Source organism: Sturnus vulgaris, chromosome 6 (genome assembly GCF_052056855.1).
Source record: "Sturnus vulgaris isolate bStuVul1 chromosome 6, bStuVul1.hap1, whole genome shotgun sequence".
Classification (NCBI taxonomy): Eukaryota; Metazoa; Chordata; class Aves; order Passeriformes; family Sturnidae; genus Sturnus; species Sturnus vulgaris.
In genome coordinates this window covers 27386835-27399672 of record NC_142248.1, presented here as the reverse complement: position 1 = coordinate 27399672, position 12838 = coordinate 27386835, and the positions used below count along the sequence as shown (strand labels likewise).

At 40.7% G+C, this 12838-nt stretch overlaps 1 protein-coding gene across 15 annotated transcripts in view; it reads right to left on the bottom strand.

The window, feature by feature from the left end:
* NRXN3 (neurexin 3) overlaps positions 1–12838 on the bottom strand; it is a 945575-nt gene that overhangs the window by 852121 nt on the left and 80616 nt on the right. For all 15 annotated transcript variants that reach the window (XR_015804647.1, XR_015804648.1, XM_088167427.1 and 12 more), the window contains 2 exons: positions 10735–10752; positions 828–857 (listed from right to left, as the gene is read on the bottom strand). Coding sequence is in view for 13 of the 15 variants with exons in the window: in XM_088167427.1 (XP_088023553.1) it covers positions 828–857; positions 10735–10752 (48 nt within the window). In the remaining 2 variants the exon portion in view is untranslated. The remainder of the gene's footprint in view (positions 1–827; positions 858–10734; positions 10753–12838) is intronic.

Here is a 12838-nt window from a genome sequence, read left to right as displayed (position 1 = left end):
TTAAGTCTTAAGTCATTTCACTCCTGCATTCAAAAGACTAGAAGGCATCAGGAGTGCTGCTAACTCCTGTGCACCCATGTCAGTAAGACACTGGCACTGTCAGAAGAAAACAGAACCAGAATTCTCCTCGCTCTACCTGTTCTCACCAGCTTCTTACTCCACACCCTCGCAGTGCAAAATAGGACTAATTATCCCATCCTGTCACAGACAATAGATCTGTAAGTCAGTGAAGGCTGAAATATTAAAATGTGATCTCTGATCTGGGCCTAGATCCCATTTGTAGCCCAATATGGGGTTACCTCTGTTGTTCTTCTCAACATTTTGTTCTGTATGTATTTGAGTATTTTAAATTGCAGACGCAGGACTTACAGGACAAGATATGCAAATTTCCTCAGGATTCATAATGAGTTATGATCATGCCACAAGGGCTATTAACATACCTTTTGTAATAACTGTACTCTTAAAATAAAAAGACCAACATTGAGGTCTACATTTAGTAGGCAGAAGTGGGAGTCATTACAGCTGGCACAAAAAGAAAGAAATGGCAAGATAAAGTAGTTGGTGGGCTGCATGGAAAAGGGATGCATACCTTTTGCATGATTACTACTATCATGGAATCATTTCATGCTCCCTCTTGGCCATCTGAGTCCTAGGTTGACAAGAAGCCTTGGCTCATGAGACACAGAGGCAAAAATGCAAATGGCTTGACTGGCACTCCATAAGCTTAGTTGCTTTTATTATGCAAAGCCCAGCCCAGAAAAGCAGCCGGGACAAAGCTGCTTTGACATGATCAGTGACAGAAACAAAGAAAAAGTGGAAGGACTTACCTTGTTCACCCATCATCAGGTGTGAGAGGCCTGAGAGATAGAGAGAGAGAGAGGAAGTAAGAGAAAAAGAACAAAACTGAAAGGAGCAGCAATATCCATGCACACTGGTCACAGTCCAATACTCATCAGGATTGGAGCTCACATACTTGAACTAGACCAAGTATGGTTGTAGCACACAGGGCACAAATATTTGCAGGGGCTGCTTTCCATACCAAGCAGGAAAGCATCTGTCACTGGTAGAAAAAACTGCTGCTCATTGCAGAACCGTGTCTGATGTTCAGCACACCCCTTGGAGATGGGGGCAACTCCAGAGGCACTGGACACCACTGTAGCTGAACGGGCTATGAAAGCCAAGGTCTGCAATGACAGTCTGCAGTGAGCTGTTGCTCCTCTGGAGCAATACAGAAATAACATCCCCTCAGCTAAAAACTTAAATTCAAGATTGCAGTGGTCAGTTAAAGGGAGGCCATGAGCACACCACACCTGCTTCACATTAATTCTCTGATCTAAATGCATACACGAATACAAAGCTATCATTGAACATGTGGCTTCATCATGCATTTTTAGGAGTCTATCAACACTGCTCACACTTACTAATTAGACACCAGTATACCAGACACAGCAAGGACTATAAAAACTACCTGTAACCTGTTTAAATACACCTCCTCACCATTTCTGGGAAGAACTTCAGATTCAGTTTCCTAGGACAATGTGTTACTTCATGGCTCTATAGCTAAAGCTAGTCTTCAGTTTCAGAATTGAAGGTAAAGCCAGAAAGCAGCACAGTTCCCCTCAGCAGAGACAGACACTGCCAGCTCTGCAGATGAGGTTGTAGTGTTTACTTGGGCTGCTCTACTCTCTGATAATTCTTTCTGGCACAAACCTTATTTGTTTCAATCAAATTCTACATCTAGACCCAATTTTCAAATAGGTTTACTGTACTGTATTCATACAAATATTGCTTAGATATGTCTGTATATATATGCATGCACAAGTCATTAAGCATGAAGTGACCCATTAATCAATTTTGTGACACAAGACATCACAGAACTAACATAACAAAAATCAAGTCCTACACACTCAAGCCATGAGGAGCCCCTTTCCAACTTGGTTCCCTGACCAACTTCCCTTAGCTTGATTCCTTCTCACATCTCCTACCTCTTGTAGCAGTTAATATGGCAGGAGCTTCGATAATGCACATATGTACCACACACCCTGTATTTTAAGTCAGTTTTTTAATCAAACAGGGCTGTAACTTTATAATTTCACATAAGCTGAGAGGTCAAATGAATATATTAGAATGAGAATTTTCAACAAGCATCACGCTGAGCTTGAATTTGTTTATTCCCTTCTCTTTTATGCTTTTCCTTTGCGTTGGCTGAAGAAATCTAAAATCCAGATCATCCTAAGAATATGTTCACCACAGAGAACTTCAAGCCAGATAAGGGAATTAATAATTGTACAGTCTAAGGAATGCAAATACCTTAATGTTCCTGAAGATTATTGTGGATTTAGAAAAATAATCAGAAACATAACATAGGTTTAGATTCTTTTAGGTCTTTTAGCTATAAATAAACCTAGCAGATTTGATACTGTAGGACACTTCTGGTTTAAATTACAAGATATAATTCAGTGAATCATTTGCTCTACTAGGAGAGTGGGTTGAATTTTTGTCTCTATTTATGGCCACTGACCCCATCATTCTTGACAGACAAATCTTAGGTCTGATCGAATGGACACTTAAAAGTCACCATGAAAGGCAGGAAGACAAAAGTATAATTGTTAGGACCTACAATGCATAGAATCCCTGTACCAATGCCAAAAAAAGTGAAAAGGCTAGAAGGTGTCAGTATGACATGCAGCAGAAGCTGGCTGAACAGGAAGGGGACATCAGATCCAAAGCAGAGATGGGGGATCCTGAGGCCTTGTACACTGTGGGAAAGGAAAGTCATTCCTCCAAAGAGGCTCAGCATCAACAGGTGCAGCTACTGGGGATGGCAGGGGTTTTGTCCACTTGGACACAAACAAAGAGGAACCTCCAAAAAAGCAAGAGTCTACATTAAGCACCCTAAATTACACCATAAGAAGATCCATTTTATCTCCACCAGCCACAGAGGAGCTTTAAAAATCTCAGGTGGTCAGGAATGTCAACATCTTTTTGTCCTTATCCCCAGAAGGCCAATACCACGTGCCCTATCTGCCAGGTACATCAGCCAGATGCATCCCCACAAGCCCTTTGCCTGCAGCTGAGGAGTGAGCACACCCCCAAATAATGAAATGTTGTGGCCCCCAACTTGGCCTTTGTACAAATGCCTGCAAAATAAAGTATCTCTAAGAAATATTCTGGCACTTTCTGCTTCTTCACAGATTTGAAATACCACAGCAGCCATGGTACTGGTGTTGCATGTACCTCTTGATCTTCTAGACCCAACTCAATAATGAAAGCAGGAAGATCAATGAAAAGTAATGCCCTCCCCCTCAATGCTATTTTTTCCTTTTTTAAAATAGGAAGAAAAAGGAGGGTGGACCTGGAAACAGAACAAAAAACCAGTATTGTATCATAAGCTGTGTCCATCAACAGAGACCCTTATTTTAACAAAGAGAGTACCAACAGAATTCCAGATTCATCAGTAGATAAAATAATAATATAAATAATGAAATAAAATATCAGCTTTTCTCATTTGAAAACATTTCTGCCTAGCAATTTAAGTTAGGAGTGAAAATGAGTGTATTTATCTCCAAGAAAATGTCATTAACAACCTAAACCTTCAGCCATTGAGAGATAAAATCTGTGACATTTGCAACATGTGTAACAAAGGCCTCAAATCAGTCAGAGTAAACTCAAGGTGGAAAATGTGAACTGACATAGTTGTCTCACCTTTACATCCATTTCAAGACATGACAAGATACTAAAACAATTTTCAGATCATAAAAGTCAAAGTCACTTTGTGGTGGAATGGGGTAACACTTGCTATTGGACTGTAAGAAACTAACGTGGCATCCAACACACCTATGTAAGAGCTGTCCAAATTGTTCAGACCTGCAAACTGGACCAGATTTTTCCAGATCAATGGGGACAACTATCACCATGCTATCTGGGCAGCAGTCATAAAGACAAGCTAATTTTTTAGCAGGCTCAGGATACAAATGAGCTCATTAGGTCCCAAAGCGCATTATTCACATATTCTACCATTTTTTGTGCCAATAGCAACTTCATTTTCATGATTTTCCACCTAACCCAGGTGAAACATGTTTTCCTTTTAATCTTGGATTTTTTTCAACATGAAACTTTGGTTATAGCTTCAGCTATAAGGAAACCCAGCCAGTGTAGAACTCGACAAAGGTTGATAAAAATCTGCATGAGCTCTAGTAGCCAAGGGGTTTCATGCCTTTTCTAAACCAATCCAGTCATACTCATAATAATTTACTGTCTGGACAGAACTTCTGCCCAACAAAATAGTGTTTAGTAAGTGGTCTGGAAAAGGTTTAGGAAAACCTCAGAATAAATGGTTTATTTACCTGTTAAGAAATTTTATGTCAAAGTCAAGAATCTGGTGACTTTCTGTTCCTGAACTTCAAACATGAGTGACAGTAAGGACAAGTGCATGGCTTCAGAAGAAAACTCTCGACAGGTCTTTTAGATAAACATCTGCTTGTACTCAGCCTCTGGAGACACAGCTTCTTTGAACACTCAGCAGTAATGTAAAGAGAAAGCAGCCTGTTTCTTCAGAACAACAGCTTGTTATTAAAATAATACATTCATTGCTGAGGGCAGACAGACCCAAACTCTGCTCTCTGGCCATGATTTATGCCTGCCACAACTGACTTTTCCTATTTAGGTCTTGGAGGATTTTTTAATGATTTTTTAACCTACTAGCCAATCGGTATTATTTTCTTAAAGTTTAAAATGAAGCTCCCTTGATCTCAAAGAAACATTTCAAACTACTTTTTATTAAAAAAAAAAGTGTAAGCCATCTGCTTTCTATATCAAAATAGTAAAATTAAGTGGCTCTAATTGTACAAAGTACCAAGGGCTAACACTGGATTCTTATGAAGCCAGAAGAACACTTTTTAAGAGTACAATGATATGAAAGGGCAATGTAGTTAAACAGCAATCCCCATCTTTAAAGGTTTGTTAGGGGCAATTTTCAGTGTGGAGGAGAAAATATGGGAAACCTTGGAAACAGTTTGAATCCTGCTCCCTCCCACACTTAGTACTTAAAATGGAAAATAAAGACACAAAACATAAGAAAGTGGGGATAGCACAAAACACAGCTGAGAGTGACAAGTGATTGCAGCAACAAAGGAAGATGGACTCGATCATCTAGTTAATTATAGCTTCTCCTGTGCTACTGGGCCCATGATCTGGGGGTGTGCACGTGTGCGTGGGTGTGCATGCACTGCTGAATTGCTCTGCTAAGGCAGGCAGCCTCAGCACTTCCCTTTTAATGATGCTACCAAATTATTAGCCCAAAAGCTCTTAATGAATGGGAAAAGAGAATGCCAGGCAGCAGCAGCAGCAACCCAGATCTCCCCTGGGGCAAGTTTGCCCAGAGAGGATATTTCTTCCAGGGTATCAGGCTGCATGACCCATTCAGACAGGGCCAGCTGCAATGTATGTCTGAGACAGGACATCAGACCCTCTGGTCCAGGATATGCGAAAGTCCTTTATGGCAAAGATGAAGAAAGAAATCATGCAAACCAGGGACTCTTCCAGAAATCAAATGACATCCACTAAAGAGAAGAGCACTCAGATGAGTACTGGAGTCTGTTATTTTCACCTCCTTTCTGAATATCCTAAAACAAGCAGTTCCTTAAGAAATGGGCTTTTCTCTATTCTGAGCCTCATACCCCAGCTCTAGTGGCAATTCCCTTTTCTATTAGAGAAGAGAGCTGACAAGCTCTTTGTCTTCCATGTGGTCTTCATAAAACAGGGATCTTGAGGTTCTCTAAAACCAAAAGTCCAATAAAAATTCCCTAAGAATCCCCAGGTACCAAAAAAGAGGACGTTCCAGCAGGGCCAAACAAATGGGACTCAGAAGAAGCAGCAAAACCCTTGTCTTGAGAGATGTAAAGAATGGAAAAAGCAAAATCATTCTGCAGCCTAATTCAGACCTTTTATCTGCTAAACAGGTCAGCTTTGCCAAGAGGGTAACCTGATTTCTTGGCTGCTGGTGTACATGGGGCCTTTTCCTTCTAACCCAGCAAGGCAGTAGCACAGGCTGGGGAGGTCAGTTCTGTTTGATTCAACCATGACATGCACGACAGCCCAGGGGCTGCTCTCGGGCCCCAGCAGTGAGCCCAGCCGGGAGTGCAGTTTTGTGATTGTAGCCGCAGGCCCACTTCCAATCCAATTACACACAACAGCTGTGCTAGCTCCTCTTTCCCATCCCCTCTCCTTCCTCTGCTATGTAATTCCATGATAGGTTTTGTCATTATCAGGGGCAGTGAGTCAGGGTGGATGGCATCTACTTCGAGTGATCAAAGGAATAAGAACATGAGATAGAAACCAAAGAGAAAGTTGTTTACCCCAATGTCTGTGGAAGCAATAGTGAAAAAACCATACTATCTCCTTTCACTCCAACAGTATTCCAGCATTCCATGTGACATTCTCCTAGGGCTACAAACGTGGTGGTGTTTGAGAACATGAAAACGAACATGCAAGTGTTCACAAAGATGGCCACATGCTCAAGAAAATGTGAGAGTGCATGTGCAAGACCTGAGAGTAAATGGATTTTATGGCTGATCCACAAAATGTGGATCACTGCAAACCAGAGCACCTGATTAAGTAGGTTCAAAAGTTGGGAAAAGAACTGTTAGACATGGAATACAATTCTTCAACTTAGAAAAGATATCTCTGACAATATACACGATTGAAATAAAACACTAATTGAGACAGAGCAGGTGAACAGGAAATATATTTTTCTTTATTTGTGGGAAACAAAAAATAGGAGTCACTGAATGAAATTCTCAAGTAACAGGTATAGAAACCACTGAAATACATTCCACATTTTGATGATTAAACAATGGGACTTGTTATCACAGGATAGAGTGGAGTTAAAAAATACAAGTGGATTAAGAAGGAAGAAGACTGGATATATCCAGAAAAAAATACATTCATCAGTAACTGTAGAACACAATCTGGATGCAACATCAGGTCAGAAAGTCCTTAAAACAGTAATTACCAGAAACAACCAAGGTAGTGGGACAAGACCTATGCTATCATAGTTTATTGAACTTCCTCCAAAGCATCTACTTTCATTAAAAGACACTTCTGGGATAGAGGAATTCTTGCTCTCACCCTAGTGATAACTACTGCCATCTTTTTAAAAATAAGTTCGCATGCAACCAAAAAATATTTACATTCCAGTGTAAGAAAATTGCATTAGGGGACAATATCTGTGCAAAGGGCATACAAGAATCAAAATAATGGTGGCACCTATGAAGAAGAACCTAATCCCATACATACTGGCTTCAAACTCCTAATGAGGGGCACTGACAATATGGCATAGATGGATTCCTACTCTGACCTCGTACCTTTTGCAAACAGGAGACTTCAGATGGGCTGAAACCCATCATTGTCATGGCTCAAAAGCAGAGCTTTTCTTTAAGGAAGCAGAAGCCAGCATACAGGTGCTGCTTAAATGACCCTATGATATGGAGTCAGGGAGACCAACTGTAACAGCAGACCTGAGATGAAGAAGGGAAAGCATTTAAAGATGGCATTTGAAAGATTAAAGACCTGGATCAAAAATGTGCTAAATATGCTTATGCTTTCAATGATCTATGCATCTTTGTGAAAGATTGAAGGATTGTTTCAGGTAAACAAGGACTAATTTTTCCTCTGGGAAGTTCCTAGATAATGTCTACTGGGTTTTACTCATTCAGTTACATGCAAACACTAGTCAGCAGTAAAATTATGACAGCCAAATGCCCAGAACTTAATTTCTTACCCTCTGCCCCATATTCTTCCACAAAAAAAAAAAAAAAAAAAAAAAAAAAAAAAAAAAAAAAAAAAAAAAAAAAAAAAAGGTGAGAGAGGAGCATTCGATCTATTGGTGTTTTTCCAACTATTTATCTTTCAGAATCTATGAATCTATACTACTGGTAAAGAATAGAAGCTGAAAAGAAAGAATAATATGCAGAACTGACAGAGACATCCATTCTGCTCTGTGCTGCATGCTACTTCCCAGCCAGCCACTTAACTTCTGTACTAAGGCTCTTAAACTCCATAATGTTCAGCTCTAGCACTCAAACCAGGTTGTGAAGGTGAGGTGAGGCTCTAGCTATAACCCCAAAGGGAAAGCTGAAGTATTGAAAGAAGCTATTTCACTCTCACAGCAAGTCAGTGACCCAGCCGAGGGCAGACAGCAACAATCCCAGGGCACCATTCAAAATGGGGTGTTGTTATTTTATAAATGAGGCATTACAGTTGCAGGAAAGGTGGGCTAAAATCTGACGAACTTCTTTTATATGTGAAATAAGCCAGCCAGGATCAAGTTGGCTCCTGAAAAGAGTATAGCATTGAGTCCCTATTGCTGGAGTGCCCTTCTTCACACGCAGAGGCCTCACAGCCAGGAAAGGCTTATGCTACACATTTCTGTTTACTTTAAAAATAAACAACTTCTTTGCACCTTGGAGTAACTGCACCCAGCAGAATCCTGTGGTGCCCACTGCTGCCTGCCCCAGCCTATTCACAGCTCTCTCCTCTTAGTGGGGAATTAGTTTGAACCAGTCTATTCAACAATAATGAATACTTATTTAATCAATGGGCTCTTTACAGCCCTTCTGCTGCCTGTGGGTAGTTACCATGAGCACATAAAATCCCTAATTTGTCTTTCAAACAGTTGATGGTTAAAGTAACCATTTTGATAGGGGCCTGAGGCTCTTTCCTTGCAATACATATAGCTGGACGGCCAAATAGGTAGAAAGTGCCTGACGGCTTGGTAGGGAAGTGTAGAACCAAACCCCCTGGAGGTCCATGTCACTGCCCAATCCCACAGCCAGTGGACCCCTAAGGGTGAGATGAGCAGAGGGATGAGACCGCCTAGGAGCAAACAAGTGACAGAGCCTTGTAATGAGGTGTGGGTAATTGTCAGACTGAAAACATACGGATGATTGAGAGAACACATGAAAAAGCATTCACATGTCACTAGAAATCCACATGTGGCTAAAAATCCATGCAAGAAAGCACATAGGAGTCCTGAAAACAAGAATACATATGTGAGCAATGGGGAGGATAAAAAATGCACATCCAAGCATGTAAATCATGAGAATAATAGGGCAGTAGGGCACAGTCACAGAGTAGAAGGATGGACCACCCCATGGCACCCACACTGACAGCAGTAGAGTCCTGTACTGGATGTGCCACCTCTGCTTGGGCTCCTACCAGTGATGGCATCAGCTCCTGCACACCGGGATATGTCCCTGATGTTACTTGAGGCATTGTTCATTACTGGCATAATATCATATGTCCTACTGGTAGAGCATACCAAGGCCATGCTTTCCCAATTCACTCATCCTCCTCTGCCACACACATCAACATCTTCAGGATGTTGAGGAGAGACTTGTGACTCGAAGCCTTTGGTGCATGTCCTATCAGATCCTTCCAAGACAAGAGGAAACAAGAGTTCCTGGATACCTCCAGGACTGGGGCAGAGATGGTACAGTTTTGGCCTCGTAGATAACTGAAAAGATTGCATGTCAAAGTTAACAGAGCCTTTCTTTCCAAAGCATGCCAGGCGGCATTTGCCATTCGGCCACTTCATTCCCACTGCTGTCAGTTGAGATGCACACAGAATGCAAAAGCTCTCAGCAGAACAAAAATGTGGCTGATGAGAGAAGTCAAAAGGCTAAATATGCCAGGAAAATACCCAAGTGACAGGCCCTAGGAAAATACTCAACAGGTCCTCCCTGCAACTCTCTGAAGTGATGCACAAGGTCTGATTATCCATATGTAGAAAAGAAGCAAATTGAACAGAGAAGACATTCCAGATCCAGATAACTCATTCCAGGTTAGGTTTAGCAAAAGATATGCAGAAAGCTGAGAAGGAAAAGAGTTTTCACTTGCCCATTATCCCATTCCAGCCAGGACAACATAGGGTGTTTTCTTGGGCTCTCATTTCCATTTCACATAATGATAAAGCAGGTGGAACTGCCCAAGTGTGAAGTAAATATTCGTTTCTAAAGTTGCACTGGCAACAAAATGTGGATTAAAGTGGCCTACTGCATCTAACACTTGTAGCTGAAGCTGGGGGACCCTGATTCTGTCAACAATGAGACCACAATCCAAGGAGGGAGGTTTGGAGTTCTCTGTGGTAACATACACTGTTGTGGAAGCACGTGAAATACACATTCATTTTTCCTTTTAAATTAATTATTTGTGCCCTGGTGGGAATAAAATTTTGATACCTAAATAAGATCACACATTCAGATTCAGCCAGAAAGATATTTGTTGATTTATAAAAACATAAAAGAAAACCACAACAATAAAACCCCTTCTGAGTAGAACTGAAATTCAACATGTTATCAGTGGGAGTAGCAAATGGAGTAGACTGCAGTAGGAAAAATAAAATTACTAAACTAGATTTTTATGGCAGACTACACACAGATGTATCAGGAATAAATTGTATATAATGCAGATTTCAATGCCAGGTTCAATTAGCAATACAAGCAACCATTTTTAATGTAACTTTCATTCAGAAAACATCCCTTTAACTGACCAATACAATGTAGTCTCTGAAGAGTGAAGTTGGTGACCTTTGCTACTACGAAGGCCTTCTTTCTGCAAAGACTGTGCAACCCAGACCTCATGCTGTCCAGTAGGAAGCAAGATGAGACCTGCCTTGATAACTTACCACCACTCCTTAAGGAACAGCCTTTTCAGCTCAGCAAAAGTAACACTTACCTGGAATATGATTGACATCTGTCGAGGTGTGTTCATGGCAAGCAGAAGGGAGAAAAGAAAGAGAAAGAAAGAGAAGAGAAAAAAAAGCCATTAGAGATGCACACAGCAACTCCACATCCTTGCATGGAAATCAATTTCATGCAAAACCAGAAGTAATTAGGTTTGTTTGAAGGCCACTCATCTGCATCCAAGCACGCCGCCATGCAAGGGAGGAGGCACTGGCTCCCTCTCCACTGTGCATGTAAAAGTGAATCCACCATCATATCTGTCCGGAGAGAGAGTTCCTGGAATCAGATAGAACCAAGCCACATCAGTTCCTGTAAGAATATTAGTTTAAATATTCTACGTTTTTCACACACACGAATGCAAAAGAGAGAAACAAAAAAACAACCTGCCTGCAGAAGGCTTCTATAGCACATAAATTCAAGCAAGTTTACAGAAAAATAGAAAATAACCTGCTCCCCTTTTATAAGGGGCCATGTGAATTTATGGTGTAAGACATACAGCACAGTCCCGAGATCTAGAAGAAAGCCCATTCCTTTTCATTCTTTTTTCCCATCATTTCCCAAAAAACATCCTTCATTGCAGACAGTAGTGGAGGTGGGGAAGGAGTGTGCCAGAGCTCTGCACATCTCACATATTGTCTTTCAGAAGATGCTAAATTCAGAAAAAAATCACATTTGATACTTTTTCTCTCTGTGGCATAAGACCACTTTTCAGAACTAATCACATAAATCTCAAAATAAAAAAGTCCTTTAAAAAGGGAGGAGCAAGACTATGTAATTCATAGTATTGTTAACAGAAAAGGCATATATTTGAATGTACTGTCTGTTTTGGGGAGAGCCCACCAATCCCAAAGAAAGTACTTTCAAAAAATGCTTCTCATAACTTTTTTAGCATCCCAAGTTTAGTCCTGCTGTGAATAGCTAAACTTATCATACCAAGAGGGAGAATACCCTGAAATTTCATAGGATCAGATCAATATTTTCCTCACAAGGCAGCCCTCAGGGAAAAAAACAACAACAAAAACAAAACAAAGTAAGAACAAACAAAACCAAAACAAATAAAAACAAACAAATAAACCAAAACAAAAATCACCCCCCAAAAAAGAAAACAAAAACAAAAAAACAACCCAACAACAAAAAAAAACTTGCTTGAGGAAACAGGGAGGCCAGGTCCATAGAGAGCATCCTCCCCTGGAAGCTTGTACCCTTGTCCAGGAGTTGGGCTGGTGGAGTTATCACCTTTCCAGTAAAGCTTCAAAGATATACATTAATGATTTGGATTATAGATCCCAGACTACTTCTGCCACAAATCTAGGAGCATGACATACTGAGTGCATTGGCTTCACACTAAGGTCTAAGGCTATATTCTCCTTCTACCAGTGTGCCCTCCAATTTCCAGTATTCCACCTTCCTGTCCAAACCCACTGTGTTCCTGTGAAACTGGTGCCACTTGCTCTCCTGAGACACTTGCAGTTCAGTGGTGAGTGAGTCCATGCATGCTGCTTTTTGCTTATCACTTTGGATTAAAAAAAAAAAATTAGAGGAAAAGTCTCTGTGGAACATCATACATATATCCAGCTGTCCTTTCCTAAGGAGGTAACAACTCAAATAAAACAATGCATTAAGAGGGGAGGACCATTGCATCAATTCATTTCAATTCCATAGCTTTTATTAAACATATATGGCAGATCTGATGTGGATTATTTTCTGCCTTTCCACTTTTAGCCCATAATTGCATCTAAGAACCAGTGTCTTGGTTTGCAGGTCTAGAACAACACTAAGCACTGAAAGTTTACCTGAAAGTAATTACTTTTAGGTAGGAAAAGAAAACGAGTGTCAGGTAGCAATGTATGCACTGAGGAGGGAAAGCAAAAGAAGGTGATAGCAGGGGCAGAAGGAAGGAGCAAACGCTTAAACACCACTCTAGAATGTGAACATGATGACAAAAAACTTACAAGTCCACTGCTAGGAGCAGTCTTGAGTTGATGCTTGAGAAAAATCAGTGGCAGTTAGAGATGATCACGTATCTCAGAAGAGGCAAAAGTGACTACCACAAAGTACTGCAAATGTTTCTGATAATCCAGCATCCGCTTGAAATT